Source organism: Anguilla anguilla, chromosome 1 (assembly GCF_013347855.1).
Source record: "Anguilla anguilla isolate fAngAng1 chromosome 1, fAngAng1.pri, whole genome shotgun sequence".
Taxonomy (NCBI): domain Eukaryota; kingdom Metazoa; phylum Chordata; class Actinopteri; order Anguilliformes; family Anguillidae; genus Anguilla; species Anguilla anguilla.
This window is the reverse complement of record NC_049201.1, coordinates 1,998,856-2,018,141: the sequence shown is the minus strand read 5'-3', so window position 1 is coordinate 2,018,141 and position 19,286 is coordinate 1,998,856. Positions and strand designations below refer to the sequence as shown.

Sequence of the window (19,286 nt, the reverse complement as noted above, 5' to 3'; positions counted from 1 at the left end):
TTGCAACATCACCCCTTTCGCAATCTGCATGATGGTGCCCCCGTCCCCCTCCCCGTCCCCCTCCCAGTCCAGAATGAGTGCCTGTGCTCGAGGGCGGAGTAGAGGCCTGGCGTGTTCGGGGTTTTAGTTTCACGTTCGTTCCTCGAGTTTCGCCGTTTCGCTTCTCTTCTCTGGAAGCCTTTATTTTATTATGTCAGGTTTTATTTCCCCAAAGCCGGGCAGAATTTCTGCATGCTGTCAGTTTCATGAGGAGATTTCTTCATCCACACACACACGCACACACACACGCGTCATACACACGCACGCACTTGGGTATGGGTGTGTGTGCGTGTGCATGTGTGCATGCGTCTCTTAGACAGTGTAGGTTCTCACTCAGCGCTCTCTCTCTCTCTCTGTAGGGACCGTGGCGGTGGGGAACGGTAAAGTGCGTGGAGCTCACGAGGTGACGGGCGACAGCAGGGGTGAGCCGCTCGCAGGGGAGAACAGCGCAGACAAGTAAGAGCGCCCTCTGCTGGCCGACCGGTGCATCCCCCTCATCTTCCGTCAGCATGTTAGTTTTATCTGTTTGTGTTCAGGTAGTTTAATCTCTGCTGGTGTTCAAGTAGTTTAATCTCTGTTTGTGTTCAGGTAATTTAATCTGTTTGTGTTCAGGTAGTTTAATCTGTTTGTGTTCAGGTAGTTTAAGCTCTGCTGGTGTTCAGGTAGTTTAATCTGTTTGTGTTCAGGTAGTTTAAGCTCTGCTGGTGTTCAGGTAGTTTAATCTCTGCTGGTGTTCAGGTAGTTTAATCTCTGCTGGTGTTCAGGTAGTTTAATCTCTGCTGGTGTTCAGGTAGTTTAATCTGTTTGTGTTCAGGTAGTTTAATCTGTTTGTGTTCAGGTAGTTTAAGCTCTGCTGGTGTTCAGGTAGTTTAATCTGTTTGTGTTCAGGTAGTTTAATCTCTGCTGGTGTTCAGGTAGTTTAATCTCTGCTGGTGTTCAGGTAGTTTAATCTCTGCTGGTGTTCAGGTAGTTTAATCTGTTTGTGTTCAGGTAGTTTAACCTCTGGTGTTCAGCATTTGGTGCTCAGTGTTCAGCGCTCCGTGCTCAGTGCTGCCCCCCCCGCTGTCTCCTCAGTGGCGGTAAGGTGAAGGCTGAGGTGCGGGACGACCTGGTGCGCTCCTCACAGCACACCGTGTCCAACAAGGCGCAGATCCTGAGCATGCCGCAGTTCGGCCTGAGAGACAACCTGGTGCGCTGCGAACTGCTGAAGAACGAGGCGCTCTACACCTCCATCAGAAACTTCAGGTGAGTGTAACCTCTACACCTCCCTCAGAACCTTCAGGTGAGTGAGTTTAACCTCTACACCTCCATCAGAACCTTCAGGTGAGTTTAACCTCTACACCTCCATCAGAACCTTCAGGTGAGTGTAACCTCTACACCTCCCTCAGAACCTTCAGGTGAGTGTAACCTCTACACCTCCATCAGAACCTTCAGGTGAGTGTAACCTCTACACCTCCATCAGAACCTTCAGGTGAGTGTAACCTCTACACCTCCATCAGAACCTTCAGGTGAGTGTAACCTCTACACCTCCATCAGAACCTTCAGGTGAGTGTAACCTCTACACCTCCATCAGAACCTTCAGGTGAGTGTAACCTCTACACCTCCATCAGAACCTTCAGGTGAGTTTAACCTCTACACCTCCATCAGAACCTTCAGGTGAGTGAGATTAACCTCTACACCTCCATCAGAACCTTCAGGTGAGTTTAACCTCCATCCGAGAGGGGAGACAATGCTGATGCTCACTGTTACCAGGGGAGACAGATGTTGATGCTCACTGTTGCCATGTGAGACAGATGTTGATGCTGGCTGTTGCCAGGGTAGACAGATGTTGATGCTGGCTGTTGCCAGGGGAGACAGATGTTGATGCTGGCTGTTGCCAGGGGAGAAGGATGATGTGTGGTTTGTGTTTTTGAGACACTGCCGGATGTGTCCTGTCCTGTCTGTCACTATGGCACTGGCCAGGGATCTCTGTCAATGCGAATGGAAAGCCACTCAGGTCCCAAAGCCACTGATACGTGACCCGCCAGGGACTGACAGTCCCAGGGTCTCTGGGGCGTGCCTGCTAAATACTCTCACCCCAGTCGAGCCGCGTGTGCAGCAGGTGTCTTCAGACACATCTGACCCGTAGAAACCGTTCACCATGTACAGCATAATCAAGGCAGCATCAGTCGATCACCGATGAGCAGCCGGGCATTGTGCTAGCCCTCGCTATGTGTCCTGCTAGTCACGCTATGTCGGTGCGTAGCTAGGCACTCACTCTGGCCTCTCCTTCTTTTGGGTGGCTTTTGCAGATTCTTCCTGGGGACCTACAACGTGAACGGCCAGCTTCCCAAAGAGAGCCTGCTTCCCTGGCTGGGGTGTGTGGCCGAACCCCCGGACATATACTGCGTGGGGTAAGCCCAAAAAAACTCTGAAAACCTCACCCGTTTGGGCGGGTACTGCTATCTTATGCGAGTAGAGGGGTGTGGCAGGCTGTGGAGGGGCGGGGCTTGGTAATAACTGTTCTGTTGGGTTGCGGGTTACAGGGAAGGGGTGGGGCTGGGTTATAACGGTTCTGTTGGGTTGCAGGTTCCAGGAACTGGACCTCAGTAAAGAGGCCTTCCTGTTCAATGAGACCCCGAAGGAGCAGGACTGGATGAAGGCAGTCACTGATGCTCTACACCCCGAGGCCAAGTACGCTTTAGTAAGGACTTTTATTTCCATAACCCCTACGCCAAGTACGCTTTAGTAAGGACTTTTATTTCCATAACCCCGCCCACAAGTACACTTTAGTAAGGACTTTTATTTCCATAACCCCGCCCACAAGTACGCTTTAGTAAGGACTTTTACTTCCATAGCCCATATATATATATATATATATATGTTTTCTTATAATAACCTAAAAAGATGTACTGCAGGGCTTCTCACTTTCTTCATTCTAGTCATGTTCTTTAAACAAACTGTGTGTCTTCCAGACTCATGAAGGTGACACTGGTATTTTAGTGATTTTATAAAGTTTATAACCAGCCCCCCCCCATCCCCCCCCCCCTTAGTCCAAATTTAACACACTTCATTGCTTCCTAATTGCCCTTCAGCACTCTGAATGTCTTAAGAAATAGAAGCCGGTCTGTGAGTGTTCATGCATTTATTAATTTAATAAAGTTTCTGCTGTTAACCTACAGAAACAGAAACAAAAAGTTTCACAGTCCTTGGGGGGGGGGGGGGGGGGAAGAGAGGTAGTCAGCATGTCTGTTCTGTGCGTGGGAGTTTGGTGGGGGGTTGGGTGGGAACTGTTCTTAGTGGCTGAGTCTGTTCTGAAGAAGGAGGACACACTCATCCTCACATGATGAAGGCAGTGCTCAGGGGTTGGGGGCCAGGGGGGGAAGGGGCTGTCACATCTTTCCACATCAGAGGCCTTTTTATTCTCTGTTTTAATTTTGCCTGGGCTTCAGAATGTCCGTCACCACGTTACCATGACGGCCGCTGCGCTGGATATCGCTGCAGGTATTCGCGGAGTCCTGTGCGTACGTCAGCTCAGGGAACCTTCTGGAAGAAAAAGCGTCTACCCTTACCTCATAGGGACCTTTGACAATAAGACACCAAAGAGGCAGCTTTCAATATTGCAATAGCTCGACCTCGCCCCCTAGTGTTTAAACCTCATTACTGAAGTCATGTGGAGAGCCAGTCAGTGTGACTACAGGAATAGCATAATTATTTTTTTTGGGGGGGGGGGGGGGTCTCTCTGCTCTCCGGGTCACGGGGAATGTCGGAACGTTTGATGTACTGCTCATCGCACTGAGAGCAGCTCTTTTTGGGCTGATGATTCTGATCAGAAATGACAAAAAAAATGCACAAAATATTATTATTGATATTATCATTATGTTCCTTTTCAACTGTGGTTCATTATATTGGCCTCAGAATGACCAATATGTTTGTTTGCGGAGCTGTTATTAAAATAAATGGCAAATCTCACCTCTCTCTCCCTCTCTCTCTCTCCCCCCCCTCTCAGGTGAAGCTGGTGCGGTTGGTGGGGATCATGATGCTGTTCTACGTGAAGCACGAGCACGCCGAGCACATCTCCGACATGGACGCCGAAACCGTGGGCACGGGAATCATGGGAAGGATGGTGAGAGCGCGTCCAGACTTACCGCCACGGGCTTTAGAGTGGAGAGTTAGCGCCATGGGCTTTAGAGTGGAGAGTTAGCGCCATGGGCTTTAGAGTGGAGAGTTAGCGCCATGGGCTTTAGAGTGGAGAGTTAGCGTTAGCGCCATGGGCTTTAGAGTGGAGAGTTAGCGTCATGGGCTTTAGAGTGGAGAGTTAGCGCCATGGGCTTTAAAGTGGAGAGTTAGCGCCATGGGCTTTAGAGTGGAGAGTTAGCGCCATGGGCTTTAGAGTGGAGAGTTAGCGTCATGGGCTTTAGAGTGGAGAGTTAGCGTTAGCGCCATGGGCTTTAGAGTGGAGAGTTAGCGTTAGCGCCATGGGCTTTAGAGTGGAGAGTTAGCGCCATGGGCTTTAGAGTGGAGAGTTAGCACCGTGGGCTTTAGAGTGGAGAGTTAGCGTTAGCGCCATGGGCTTTAGAGTGGAGAGTTAGCGCCATGGGCTTTAGAGTGGAGAGTTAGCGCCGTGGGCTTTAGAGTGGAGAGTTAGCGTTAGCGCCATCGGCTTTAGAGTGGAGAGTTAGCGCCATGGGCTTTAGAGTGGAGAGTTAGCGCCATGGGCTTTAGAGTGGAGAGTTAGCTCCATGGGCTTTAGAGTGGAGAGTTAGCGCCATGGGCTTTAGAGTGGAGAGTTAGCGCCATGGGCTTTAGAGTGGAGAGTTAGCGCCATGGGCTTTAGAGTGGAGAGTTAGCGCCATGGGCTTTAGAGTGGAGAGTTAGCGCCATGGGCTTTAGAGTGGAGAGTTAGCCCGTGTGACCGGACGCCCCTCTCTCTCTCTTTCTCTCCCTCTCTCTCCCTCTCCCTCTCTCTCCCTCCCTCTCTCTCTCTCAGGGAAATAAAGGCGCGGTCGCAGTGCGGTTCCGCTTCCACAACTCGGACGTGTGCCTGGTGAACTCCCACCTGGCGGCGCACGCGGAGGAGTACGAGCGCCGGAACCAGGACTACCGCGACATCTGCTCCCGCATGGCCTTCCGACAGCCCGACCCCAGCCTGCCGCCGCTCGCCATCATGAAGCACGAGTACGTCCCTTACCCACAATCCCCCAGGGGCATACGTCCCTTACCCACAATCCCCCAGGGCCATACGTCCCTCACCCACAATCCCCCCGGGGCTCCAGTACGTCTCTTACCCACAGTCCCCCAGGGGCATGAGTGTGAGCCTTACCCACAATCCCCCAGGGGCAGGAGTACGTCTCTTTTTTTCTGTTTGTAATTTTCACTTGCTTTCTTTCTGTACAATCAGGTAATGAATTGGTTGTGTAACACCATTATGTTTGTGTTGTATCTGTGTGTGTTTTCAGTGTGGTTTTATGGGTTGGAGATCTGAACTACAGGCTCTATGATATCGGGGCTGAACTTGTGAAAAATCTCATCGCTGAGAAAGATTTCCAGTCTCTGCAGGAACACGACCAGGTGAGCCCTGTCACACCTCAGCGCAGCTGGGTTTTTATAGACTTTTTAATTTCCTTCCTCTATTCTTAAACAACAGTAACAATGGTTTACAAAATTTTACAATGACCCCCCTTCCCCCCCCCCCCCCCCCCCCCCCCCCGTCGCTCTGTCCCGCCCAGCTGAGTAAGCAGATGAAGGAGGGGGCCGTGTTTTCAGGATTCGTGGAAGGAGACATTTCCTTCCAGCCGACCTACAAATATGACACGGGCACCGACCAGTGGGACACCAGGTAACCCTCCAGGAAAAAAGGGAACAGGCCCAATTTAAAAAGGGCCTGCTTCAGGTAGCAGGACACACAGCCTGACAGCTTTTCCTCGGATTGGCTCAGAAATGCAGCTCTAGCTCTGAGACATACTGAAGTCCTGGAGCTTTCTTCCTAACCCTGCTGTTGCCAGAGTGCCTCACTCTGCAGGCTAAATGGCTGAGATGGTTTCTGCTTTTATTCAGAACTTCTGTTTATCAGAAGAGGATAAACGCCTGTCAGGCAGACGCTAAGCTCAGACTCTACAGCATGTGGTTGGAATGCTTGGGAAGAGTCGTTATGATCAGATTCATCCTGACAGACTCACTTTGTGAACTCATTACTCAACAACAACAACTCCACTTCACATGCTGAGCATCAGATGACAATGGATATGAAGATTGTGATTATTATGATTTCTGTGACTTGAATATTAGGCTTCCCTGCTTCATAAGTAGCAGATTATTAATGATACACAACATCTGTGGTGCTGCTACAGGAATATGGCTAGAATTGGAAAGTAGAGAGTGGAACAGGTGATTGATGTTTTGTGGCACTCGGCATTCATTGGCTGAGTCAGTCTAAAGCTGGCCAATAAGATCTTTGGACTGCATTTCCCATGAGAATTTTTTTGCTGCTCTAAATACAGGAAGTGGTGGAAATTGTTTGTCCCTATGAAACCAATCCTGAACTCTGGAACCACACTCAGTTTTTTTTTGTTTGGCTTATCAGAGAAGCATACATGTAAGCATGATTTAGCAAAAATGTTAATCTTGTGAAAAGAAGGCGAGTGTTGTTTGAGAAATCTGCAGGGAAATAGCTGCATATTTGCAATTGGGTTGTATACATTATCTTGTGAGTGACGCATTCAAAATGAGACGTGTATTTTTAAAAAGTATGAGGTGTGTTTTTTGAGGACATATTCTCATACCTCACAATGGTCATCTTTTTTTCCTTTTTGTATTTCCTTCTGTAATAATAATGTTATAAGAACAGGTCTGGGTGTAAGAACAGAGTGTAACAGATAGGAATATGTTGTAAGAGTAGAATGGGGTAGCTGTGTTTCTGTATTTAGCTGTGCTTGCTGTTCTTTGATTTGTTCAGCGAAGTTCACACTTGATTCTGAATAGGTTGTCTGAATGAGAGCGCCCACTCAGTGCGTGTAAACTAATGAGGTCCAGAAGGCTGAACAGTGGTTTTGAGCTGGACTTCCCCTTTATAATGAGCCCTGACGGTAATGCGCGTGCCGTTTCCATGGCTACAGCGAGAAGTGCAGAGTCCCGGCCTGGTGTGACCGGATCCTGTGGAAGGGGAAACACGTCCAGCAGCTGCACTACCAGAGTCACATGACCCTGAAGACCAGCGACCACAAGCCCGTGAGCTCCCTGCTGGAGGTCGGGGTAAGAGAGGGTGGTTTTTGGAGTAGACGGGTTGAAGGTTCTGGGAGTAGACGGGTTGAAGGTTCTGGGAGTAGACGGGTTGAAGGTTCTGGGGGTAGACGGGTTGAAGGTTCTGGGGGTAGACGGGTTGAAGGTTCTGGGAGTAGACGGGTTGAAGGTTCTGGGAGTAGACGGGTTGAAGGTTCTGGGAGTAGACGGGTTGAAGGTTCTGGGAGTAGACGGGTTGAAGGTTCTGGGAGTAGACGGGTTGAAGGTTCTGGGAGTAGACGGGTTGAAGGTTCTGGGAGTAGACGGGTTGAAGGTTCTGGGAGTAGACGGGTTGAAGGTTCTGGGAGTAGACGGGTTGAAGGTTCTGGGAGTAGACGGGTTGAAGGTTCTGGGAGTAGACGGGTTGAAGGTTCTGGGAGTAGACGGGTTGAAGGTTCTGGGCTGTCCGACGGAAGGCCAGGTCACACGGCTGCTGTGAGCGGGATCGGCGTTGTGCTCACTCAGGAGTCAGCTGAGCTCACACTGCCTGAGGAGTGTGTTTTAGCCCTGAGAGGAGTCGCCAAAGCTGTGCAGACAGTCACTGTTGTTCCTGTCCGGCTTACACAGCGGGAGAGACTGGAAACCGCCATCCTGCTCTTCCTCTGCAGTGCGCTCAGCGTCTTCACTGACCCTGAAATTTACAGGGACCTATGACCCTTGACCCCTGATCTGTGACCTTTTCTCCTAGTTAGCCTTCTCTATTTTCAGTTTTTGTTCTCCTCTCTTCCAGATTAAGGTGGTGAATGAAGAAGCTTACAAGAAGACGTTTGAAGAGATTGTTCGAAACCTTGACAAGATGGAGAACGAGTGCATTCCGTCCGTTTCGCTGTCCTGTCGAGAGGTGAGGATCATCACGTTTCAAACTGCCGTTTGAGTTCGGCTCTTTCTTGGGCTGCTGTCCTTCATTTCTGCGACTGCTCAAGCTCAGTTCTGCTCGATGAATGTAATGGAATGTTACATAACGGAATGTAATGGGTGTGTGTGTGTGCGTGTCTGTGCGTGCGTGCGTGCGTGCGTGTGTGTGTGTGTGTGTTTCTGTCTCTCTGTCTCTCTCTCTCCCCGCAGTTCTGTTTCAAAGATGTGAAGTTCATGCAGCACCAGGCCGTCACCCTGACGATTCACAATGACGGACAGGTGCCGTGCCAGTTTGAGTTCATCCAGAAGCTGGACGAGCCCGCCTACTGCAAGCCCTGGCTGACGGCCAACCCTCCCAAGGGCTTCCTGGCGCAAGGTGAGGGCCGCCCACAGACACGCCCACAAACTTGCCCATAGACACGCCCACAAACCTGCCCGTAGACACGCCCACAAACCTGCCCATAGACACGCCCACAAACCTGCCCGTAGACACGCCCACAAACTTGCCCATAGACACACCCCTGACCTGCCCGTAGACACGCCCACAAACCTGCCCGTAGACACGCCCACAGACCTGCCCATAGACACGCCCACAAACTTGCCCATAGACACACCCCTGGCCTGCCCGTAGACACGCCCACAGACTTGCCCATAGACCTGCCCATAGACACGCCCACAGACTTGCCCATAGACACGCCCACTGACCTGCCCATAGACACGCCCACAAACTTGCCCATAGACACGCCCACTGACCTGCCCATAGACACGCCCACAAACTTGCCCATAGACAGACCACTGACCTGCCCGTAGACACGCCCACAGACCTGCCCATCGACACGCCCACAAACTTGCCCATACTCGCCCATGGACATTCTCCCCCCCCGACATACACACCCACAGACACACCCACTGACCCCCCTCCCCCCATACTGGCCCGCTGATGGGTGTTTGTGTGCGTGTGCCCCCGTCCAGGCGCCTCCCTGAACATCGAGCTGGAGGTGTTTGTGAATCGCTCGACGGCGCCGGAGCTGAACTCCGGCCGCGAGCAGATGGAGGACATCCTGGTGCTGCACCTGGAGATGGGCAAGGACTACTTCATCTCCGTCAGCGGGGCCTACCTGCCCAGCTGCTTCGGCTCCCCCCTGCCCGCCCTCTGCCTGCTCCGGGACCCCATCCAGGACCTCCCCCTCGACTCGCTCCGCCGCCTGGTGAGCTCACCTCCTCTCAGCCAATCAGCTGTCAGGGCCAATCAGCTCCTCACCAAGCCCAAACGCTGTCCCACATCTCCCACATCCCAACAGCCAGTCCACTTTTCTGTAAGCCAGTATGGTGTGAGGAATTCTCTTAACCCACTAGCCAATCAGATGCCAGGCCAGGATATCCCTCTTGTTTCCATTCCCTTTTACACACTTGGTCTGATTGGCTGGTCCTGCTCACACATCGCCTGTCCAAGCCAATCAGGAGAGACTGACGTGTACTGGAGTCCTTCTTAAGATGACCGACAGGCTGCCAGTAGGGTGGAGGGTGAGGAACTGAAAAATAAAGAGCTGGTCCTTCTATGTGCTCATTTTTGGTCTGGATATTTGGAAACGTGCAAACGTAGCTTCATCATACAGTGTTAATACTGTTCCTTACCGTAGACCGCCCTACAGGGACATGACGAGGTGTTTGATCTCATTTTCTTTGCCCAATCAGTGAAGTGCAGCTAGTGCCAGTAAAACAGAATTCCAGTGAGGCTTTTTTTTTTTTTTTTTTGCTAAACTGGTATTTCCAGAGTTTGGCCGTAAGGATTATTTACAGTTGGAAGAGGAGATGAAGTGCTTGACTGTGGTAAACGGGAGGAACTGGAGTAAAAGGGCCTTTTCTCCTCCGAGCTGCAGGCACATTTTTGAGCTGCTAATCTGATGATGAATTAGAGCAGCGGAAAAAAACTCAGATTTAATAAACCTGAAAGCTGAAAACAGGCCAGGAATTGTTTTTTTTTTTTTTTTTTCTTTGTTTCTTTGTTTTTTGATCTGATGTTGTCCTCTCAGCTTTTTCCAAAGTGAGTTTGATAGCTCTGAACCCCAGTTTATCAGCCTCACAGCAGATTCTGCCCCCAGGCCTCAGCTTCTGCCCCAGGCCCTGGTTTCTGCCCCCAGGCCCCGGATTCTGCCCCAGGCCCTGGTTTCTGCCCCCTTCCCAGGCCTTCTGTTGCACCTCAGAAAAAGGGTTGATTGAGATGCATCAGAAGTGGTGTTGAGGTGTGCACCAGCAGTAGCTCTGCTCACGTCCCCCTGCTGTGAGAGCCCTCCTTACTGCAGCACAGGGTTACAGCGCTGTGCATTATGGGAAGGCTCCTGCACAGGTACAGCAGCTGCGTCTTGTTCCTGCAGAGTTTTTTATAAATAGTGTTTTTTATCAGAATCTGCGCCGTCAGGAAAAAAGTATTTTAAGAACCCAGCACTAGATCCTGACTGTGTAGAACAGTGTGTTTGTACGCACAGCTATGCAACTCAATGCTAGCCAAAAGTAAAAAATAAAAATCCATATCAGGATTTTTCTGCATCGTTGCTACGCTTCGTGATTCTGCAGAGAAAAAGGACAGCCGGACGTGTGTCAGCAGGAGGGTGATTTCATCCTGATTAATCTGGGGATACTGATTTTCAGACCCTTAATGCCTCTGGGGAACAGCAGAATTCGTCTCTCCTGCTGTCCGCTGTCTCTCACAAATCCTCTGCGTCTGGGCGACATTTTGGCTCTGATGCCCGGTGTTTCCTGTGTTTCCTGGTAACTCAGGAACAGCCGCCCCCTGAGTGGAGTGGGTGAGCCGCTAGCCTCGCTCTGCTGACAGAAACTAAGCAGCTAAGAGGTTTTTAGCTTACAAAAAAAATACCGAAAAAAAGTATTTATTTATTTGTTTATTTGAAAGGGAGAATGGGCAGTTATGGGCAGTTTACTTGCCAGCTGAATTTTGTCTGCAAGTCCCTTGGCAGGTAAAAAGCAGCTTGTCTTTATTGCACACGCTGGTGAATCTTGCTCCTTCTTAGATGTTGTTCTTCATTTCTCAGTCGATCAAAAACAGTAAAGCCAGAGCACAGCACATCATAACACAGAACAGCACAACACAACACAACACAGCACAGCACAGCACAGCATCATCAGCATAGCACAGAGCAGCGCAGCACAGCACAGCACAGCGCAGCAGAGCACAACGCAGCACAGCATCATCAGCACAGAGCAGCGCAGCACAGCAGAGCACAGCACAGAGCAGCACAGCACAGAGCAGAGCAGAGCAGCGCAGCGCAGCTTCCCTTTTTCCCTTCGCCCTCCTTGGTGTTTGCGTTTGACGGTGTTGCACCTGCAGCCCAAACGAGATGCACCAATACAGGCACCGCACCTCTCTGACCCAGCTGTCGTCTTCTGGAAAATTCTGTGGTCACATTTCACACAACATGTCTTTAAAAAAAAAAAAAAAAAAATTGATTCCCTCAGATACAGAAAGGGAAAAAGATGTGGCCCCAGGGGTGCTCCTTCCCAGCGACAGGCGAAAAACAGGATTCAAAGACAAAGTCTTTTTTTTTGGCTTATATTTCTCTTTTGTCATAATCGTACATACACACGTCAGTCCCCACCCGCCGTGTGAATTGGGGCAGTCGAAAACCGTTTCCTGCTCTCCGTCCCACAGTAGCGGAGCTTTTTGTTCTTGTTCCTGTTACTCTGCTGCGTGTGCGGGACGGGGTTTCGGGAAGAGGGTGTTGTTTATTTGGGGCAGATGAGGACTTTAGGCCGGGGTTGGGGGGGGGGTGGGGGGAGGGGTGCAACCAGCCAAATCCACGGCAGAAGCAGACTGACACAGAGCCCAGCCCAACGATGGGGCCGGGGTCCACACCGAATGACACGGACCGATTGGAGAGGGGTCGGGGGGGGGGGTGGTGGTGGGGGGTGGGGGGTTGGGCTGGTTGCTAGGAAGATGCGGTAACCAGGGGACAGTGCCCAGATGCTCATTAGCATAGCAAAGGAAAGAAGGCCGGTATCCCCCCCCCCCCCCCCGCACCAGCCTGCCAGATCCACTCTGCTGTGGTAGCGGTGTTTTTAAGGGGGGGGGGGGTTGTGCGCTCAGGTGTTCTGCAGCCAGCAGGTGTTGAGGCAGAATAACACCCCCCCTCGTTCAGATCTGCCGCTGACCTCACTCTGTTCTGTCTGCCTTGTGGGGAGGGAGAGAAGAGTGATAGAGAGGGAGAGAAACAAAGAGAAAAGCAGGGAGGAGGGAGGGAGAGGGAAAAAGGGAGATAGAGTGAGAGAGATGTAGCTGTGTTTTTTTTTTTTTTGCCACTGCTCTTCCCAGCAGAATGATGTCATCAATGAAAACCTCCGGGTGGTGGGGGGTGGGGGGTGGGGGGAGGGGGTGTGAACATGGGTGGCGTTTCTTACCAAGACGAGCGGTGTTCAGCAGTGGGCTGTTTGTGAAATATTTACTGTTCTCCTCCTCCTCCTGCTCCTCCTGCTCCTCCTGCTGCTCCTGTGTGCTGTTGAAGAGCGTGATGGCGCAGGACGAGCCTGATGCTATGTCGGAGGAGAAGCCGCTGGAAATTCCCAAGGAGATCTGGATGATGGTGGATCACCTATACCGCAACGGCTCCAAACAGGTGAGTGTCTGTCCTGCCCTGTAATAACACTCCCTTCCCCTTTAATACACCCACCCCTTCCCCTTTAATAGAATAAATTGCACAATTAGCCTTATTCTTTTTGTCCCTATGACTTTCTGGAATCTCTTCTCTAAGACAGCATCACATACAATTCAGCTACAACAAACACTAAATCAGAAAAACCACAGCATTCAGTACTTCGATATCATCCTTGATTGGGACAGTTAGCTACAGAAATATTCTTCAGTCACAGAAAAATGGATCCAGGCTTTAAATTTAGCTGCGGACGCAAGGGCATCCATTTTTAGCTGGTCTTCTCAGACCAGGGTGTAAAATGGCGTGAGATGTCGCTGAGCGGCCCGGGTGAACGTGGAGGCGAGCTGAAGGTCTTTGCAGGAGCTAGGCCAGGCTCCCCCTGACTCTGCGCGGCCCGTGTTGACCTCTCCCTTTCCCCATTCAGTCAGACAGACAGGGGCATGCTGGGAAGTCTTTTGTGTGTGCCTCGCTGACCTTTAACAGCTGGCGAACAGAGACGCCCCCGCAGCCCCAAACTGGGGCAAAGCCTGGCGTCGCTTCAGTCCGACGGCGTCATGGCAACGGCACAGAGGCTTGGGGCCCTCGATCGCTGTGGAGACGCGAGAACCAGCCTGTGATCTGGGATAGCGCTAGGCCGCTATCGCAGTACCGTGTGTGTGTACTCGTGTGTGTACGTTTGTGTGTGTGTGTGTGTGTGTGCGTGCGTGTGAGTGTGTGTCTGTGTGTGTGAGTGTGTGTGTGTGTGCGTGCGCGTGTCAGTGTGAGAGTGTGTGAGTGTGAGTGTGCGTGTGCGTGTGCGAGTGTGCGTGTGCGAGTGTGCGTGTGTGTGTGTGAGTGTGTGTGTGTGTGCGTGCGTGTGAGTGTGTGTCTGTGTGTGTGTGTGTGAGTGTGAGTGTGTGTGTGTGTGCGTGCGCGTGTCAGTGTGAGAGTGTGTGAGTGTGTGCGTGTGTGAGTGTGCGTGTGCGTGCGTGCGTGCGTGTCCGTGTGTGTGCGTGTCTGTGTGAGTGTGCGTGTGTGTGCGTGTGTGCGTGTGTGCGTGCGTGCGTGCGTGCGTGCGTGCGTGCGTGCGTGCGTGCGTGCGTGTAATTTGCTTGGCCCGGAGCGCGGGCAGGTCGGCCCTCTCAGCAGCAGTTCTAATCGCCTCCTGAGGAGGAAGGACGAGTTTAATTACCGCCAGTTTAGCCCGCGATTAGGAGCTCAGGCAGGCGGAACAGGAGTCACCTCCCTGCCCCCTGGGAAAGGAGAACCCTGGCGACACACTCGTTTGGACCCGCAGGAGGGGAGGAGGCGTTTCGCTCACACTGGGTGTTAGCACTGAGTGGCTCGCTCACTCTGGGGAGCAGTGCAGCCTGGGCGGGGCCTGTGCTGGGCCTGTGCGGAGCCTGTGCTGAGCCTGTGTGGGGCCTGTGCGGGGTCTGTGCTGAGCCTGTGCTGGGCCTGTGCTGAGCCTGTGCAGGGTCTGTGCTGAGCCTGTGCTGGGCCTGTGCGGGGTCTGTGCTGAGCCTGTGCTGGGCCTGTGCTGAGCCTGTGTGGGGTCTGTGCTGAGCCTGTGCGGGGTCTGTGCTGAGCCTGTGCTGGGCCTGTGCTGAGCCTGTGCTGGGCCTGTGTGGTGCAGCGCTAACGCAGCGGTTGCTGTTGTGTTCCAGGAGGACCTGTTTCAGCAGCCGGGGCTGAGGAGCGAGTTTGAGGAGATCCGAGACTGCCTGGACACCGGGATGCCTGAGTCGCTTCGTATCCTTCATGCCTGTGCCAAAACTGCGTCAAACTGCGCCGCCAAATTGCACTGCCTCGCACTGTGTCAAACTGCGCTAAACTGCTTCACATTGTGTCCAACTGTGGTACACTGTAGCACAACAGTTCACACTGTGTCCAACTGTGTCACACTGTCCGCCATACTGCTTTATCGCGGAGCGCGTCTGTAAATTATCACTGTGATTTATCAGAGCAAAGCAGAATTGGTCAGTTTATTTTGGAGCGTTGTGTTGTCGGTTTGGGGAACCACCCCCTCCCCTCCCCCCCCATCACGTTGTGCCCTTGACTGAAGGCCCCCCCCCCAGCGGGCAGTAACCACTCGGTGGCTGAAGCGCTGCTGCTCTTCCTGGACGCCCTGCCGGAGCCCGTGATCCCGTTCCCCTTCTACCAGCAGTGCCTGGACTGCTGCTCCAACAGCAGCCAGAGTGCAAAGGTCAGCGAGCGACCGTCTGCTGTTCCTGACTCGCTCATTTCAACCAATCCGTGTGCTGTTCGTGACTCACTCATTTCAACCAATCCGTGTGCTGTTCCTGACTCACTAATTTCAACCAATCGTTTTGTACTTTGCTGCGGAAAGCGAAAAACCGTTTTGTTTGATTCAGACATGATTGACAGCTCGTCATAGCTCTGCCTACACTGTAGCTGCCCTATCGCTAGCTGTACCTATGCAGCTGATCTACTGTGCTGTTTTTAACTGTTTTTTGTGTTGTTTTTCCTCTACTATTCTCACTATAATTAGGGTCCATCAGAAAAACGGGCACGGGCTGACTCTGTCTCCCCCTGTTCTTGGTTCCTCCCCCAGGTCATCTCCCAGCTACCTCAGTGCCATAGAAACGTTTTTGGCTATCTGACGGCGTTCCTGCGCGAGCTTCTGAGGAACTCCGCGCAGAATAACCTGGACGCCAACATCCTAGGTAAGGAGGGACAGGTGAAAAGAGGAGGAGCCTGGCGTTTGGGAGGAAAAGGGGGAGGAGTCACTTAGAGTCAAGTGCATCGGTTCTTCTTTCACGTCTCTCTCTGGAGTCTGTTCCGAGACGCTGAGCATGCTGGGAAAAAAAAGGTTGGTCAGAGCTGGCTGATGACGCCTGTGTTTAACGGCTTTATGGGGCAGGTGTGCTGTACCTCGCCACGCTGTTCTGGCTCAGCCGTGATGTCACTTCCGCACAGCGGCCTGTTAAAAGGCCCACTCGGTAATCTCGGGCTGCTAATAAAATGCTAATGGCTTGCAGCGAGCGAAAAGAGGAAGATAATGGTGCTATAGTATAGAATTATGAATTGTTCTCCCAATAAAAACAACGATAAAGATCCCTGTGAAAGGAAAAATAAGTGTTTAAAATAAGTTTCGGACCGACACTTCTTCCTTTTGACATCTGCATGTTTCGTAGTCCTTGCATTGCTTATCACCATATGAAATGAACTTATAACTCACATTATAAACTACAAGTACCATGATCCTCCGAGGTACTTTGTTTTACTGTGATTTTCAACCAACATTACTCAGTGGGCCTTTAATGTGGAAGTGCGTTTGAATGAAGCAGCCAAAAAACTAAGGTTCACATATTGCTGATCCATTGGGGTGTTTCGCAAGTGAGCACTGTCTCTTTATCACACTCAGCTGACTCCCTGTTAACACAGTGAACAGTCTGTTTCCCTTTTGGGGTCTGATAAGGGGCACACTGCTGTAAACCAGCCTACAGCTTCATATTTAGTTGGACGAATCAGGGATGGTCTGCGTCACTGCCGAGTCACTGTATCGCACATGCTTAGTGGACAACCCTAACCCGACCTGGATTTTTAAGGGTTCACATGCCCGTATAAGGGCCACCCCCCCCCCTTTCCCTTCTGCACAGACTCTGGCTCCAATTTGCACAATACGGTGGGACGAAAACTGCACTTTCGCGGCTTCAGGACACATTTCAGCACCCCCATGGAGAGTCAATGGGTGAAGTCAGTCACTTTGTCCATATTTTTCCTGCAGTCTGTGGTGTAAATCCTGCAGGAAAAAAAATACTCACTGTGGACAAAGTGCAGGTGACTGCGGAATTCACAATAACAGAAACCGCTCTACAAATATTGACCTTGGATTATACTGTAACCACAGAATTATGGCATATTCATAAACTTTTGCAGAAACTCCACCCCCCCGCTGCTAATTAATTTTTTATGTGGATTTTATTCATGTACATTTACTCTGCGGTCTCATAAAATCTATCTTCGGGAGTTCCCGTCCACCGCTATCTTCGCCTGGTCGCTCGATGTACAAGGGGGCAGTGAAGGCTCGTGAGTTTTTACGAGGAACGTGTGCCGGTGTCTTTAAGTCTCTTTAGCGCTAAGCAGGGACGAGCCTGCTGGCGGAGAATATCAGCATGGCCTCATTCGCTGAGCTGTGAAAGCCACGCCGACGATGCTAACTCCCCAGAACACTTTATTCCCCGGGGGGGGACTCGCGTTTTAATAATGAAAAGCTGCCGCTAACAGGACGGTTGGCGGGTGGGGCAGCTAATGAGCCGTTAGCAGACGGCACTTCATTCAGGCGCCAGAGGAGTTCAGTGCCCCCCCCCCCCACTCTGCTGACCTTTGACCTCCCGCGGCAGGCGAAGGTCTCTGTAATTCTGCATGAGCCCAAAAGCAAAATGGAGGAAGTTGCTGGCCTCGACATGGAAGTCCCGCCGAGCTCCCGTCTGCTTCCTGTGTCCAGCGACGTACGGCACCTCAGAACCTGACTGACAGACATCAGATGGGTGGTCGCTGAGTCAGCGAGGGCGGTGCTTAAAATTTGATAGACAAATGACGGTGTTTTAATTAAACGCTCTTAGGTGGCCGTAGCGCATGACATTTTCCACCTGCCGGTTTCTCCTTTTAGGGTAATTACACCCTAGATCACCCTCGATTTTTTACTTTTTTTTAAGCTGTAAAAAGTGTTTGTATGCCTACTTTGTCATGAAACATTTTAATCCATGCCCATATATTAACATTTCTGAAATAATGTCATTTTATCAGAAAAAAACTGGTAGAAAATGTATGGGTGCTGCCCTCGAACTCTTATCCACTCTGGCCCCGCCCCAATTGTGACAACAAGGGTACCACTTTGGTGGTACTAGTACATCATGTAGATGTCAATCAAGACATCAACGAGGAAAATTGTTGCCACCCACAAATTTGTCTGTGTACTTTTTAATATGATCGAACACTGCCTGGCACCCGATTGGCTTGATTGGTTTCAGGCCAAAGTTTTTCAAACTGAAGGAACATGGTGACCTGATCATAAACTTTCTCATATTCAACCTAAATAGTCCACTATAATATGTTTCTGAAAACATTTGAGGTGAGAAATAGGCCATGTAATGGCTGAATCTTGATTCGTATTTGATCCGTAGCACCCAGTTTGACAGTGTGATCCAGGATTCATGAGCCTGGCCGAGCTCCACTGTACTCCGCTGAATTTGCTACATGAAAATTCATTTGCATATAGAACACTTTATGCAAATGAGATGGACACACCTACTCCACCCACCCGAGGAGCATTTTTTCAAAAATGTTTAGTAGGTGGAGCCAGGGTGAGACAGTGAGGGCAGTTACTCCCAATGCAGAATATAACAGCAGAAGGCAGTTGGGTATATATATATATGTCTTATTTATAATAACCTTGTTTAAATTGTCCCCTGTTCCCATAGCAACCATCTTTGCTGGCTTGCTGCTGAGGTCACCGACGAAGCAGGACCTGGCGGAGAAGAGGAAAGCCCAAGAGTTTCTGCATCATTTCCTTACACAGGACCTTTAATGAGCAACACGGCCAAGCATCAGAGTTCAGCCCTTTAGCCTAATGTACAGCACCTCAGTATTTTTTTAATAAACTGTTAATATTTCATAAATGGATAGATACTTCTTTGTATAGTCAAAAAAATGTTTTTTTTTTTTTTTTTTCAAACAAAGATATTAGTCTGATTTCAGACCTGTGCATTATATGCAATGGGCTTTTAAAGTAAGCTGTTTTATTTAAAATAAAATAAAAACAGCTGCACTAAACTGACAGTTTTTGAAAAATGTTTTTATTTAGCAGTTATTTAAAGATTCATCATGTTTGTAATGTTCATCTGTGGTTTCTAAAGTAATACAAATGTCTGTTCTTTTTATATATAAAAGCAATGTTTTAAAAAGCATATTTGTTGTGTTTCTTGCTAATTGGGTTTGCCTGCACAGTTTGACTCATTGTTATTTCATCTTTTTGTTCTGTCGTTTTTGGTTATGAAAGAAGCTGAAGGATATTTTAATACTATTTATTATTTTATGTAATACATTATAACTGTTAGTATAAAACATGTAATGGTTTGAATATAAGGTTTTAGACCACACGTACAATAGAAAATTGCCACAGACAAGCCATATTTTTCCACATTTTTGTAAAAGTGCACGTCACTGTCAAGCCTGTTGTGTACTTGGTTTGATGGGATTCTTCCATGAGCCAAACAGAACTGTTTCCGCATTCTTAACTTCACTTCTGTCTCATCTTTGGATACAACCTGAGGGAATCTGGAGGAGTAATTAGTGTCAGGTTTTATCTGCCTTCTCTAAAGCCCACAGGCAGTCAAACTGAATGGATTTAAATGGACAACTTGTGTTTACGAGAAATCAGTGAAAATCTGGTGGATATGTAGAGAATGTGTTGCACCTTAAATAAACATTAAAATATTGGGGGAATCTGCTATGAAATAGTCTGTG

The 19,286-nt window shown here is 50.1% G+C and overlaps 1 protein-coding gene across 3 annotated transcripts in view; it reads left to right on the top strand.

The window, feature by feature from the left end:
- inpp5b (inositol polyphosphate-5-phosphatase B) overlaps positions 1 to 19,277 on the top strand; it is a 36,614-nt gene extending 17,337 nt beyond the window's left edge. For all 3 annotated transcript variants that reach the window (XM_035427886.1, XM_035427895.1, XM_035427903.1), the window contains 17 exons: positions 399 to 495; positions 1,114 to 1,284; positions 2,331 to 2,432; positions 2,608 to 2,722; positions 4,028 to 4,144; positions 5,009 to 5,196; positions 5,478 to 5,589; positions 5,748 to 5,857; positions 7,134 to 7,269; positions 8,027 to 8,137; positions 8,362 to 8,527; positions 9,124 to 9,359; positions 12,669 to 12,779; positions 14,462 to 14,546; positions 14,873 to 15,000; positions 15,370 to 15,481; positions 18,242 to 19,277. In XM_035427886.1, coding sequence (XP_035283777.1) covers positions 399 to 495; positions 1,114 to 1,284; positions 2,331 to 2,432; positions 2,608 to 2,722; positions 4,028 to 4,144; positions 5,009 to 5,196; positions 5,478 to 5,589; positions 5,748 to 5,857; positions 7,134 to 7,269; positions 8,027 to 8,137; positions 8,362 to 8,527; positions 9,124 to 9,359; positions 12,669 to 12,779; positions 14,462 to 14,546; positions 14,873 to 15,000; positions 15,370 to 15,481; positions 18,242 to 18,348 — 2,204 coding nt within the window. In that variant the 3' untranslated portion in view covers positions 18,349 to 19,277. The remainder of the gene's footprint in view (positions 1 to 398; positions 496 to 1,113; positions 1,285 to 2,330; positions 2,433 to 2,607; positions 2,723 to 4,027; positions 4,145 to 5,008; positions 5,197 to 5,477; positions 5,590 to 5,747; positions 5,858 to 7,133; positions 7,270 to 8,026; positions 8,138 to 8,361; positions 8,528 to 9,123; positions 9,360 to 12,668; positions 12,780 to 14,461; positions 14,547 to 14,872; positions 15,001 to 15,369; positions 15,482 to 18,241) is intronic.
- Positions 19,278 to 19,286: the final 9 nt, after the last annotated feature.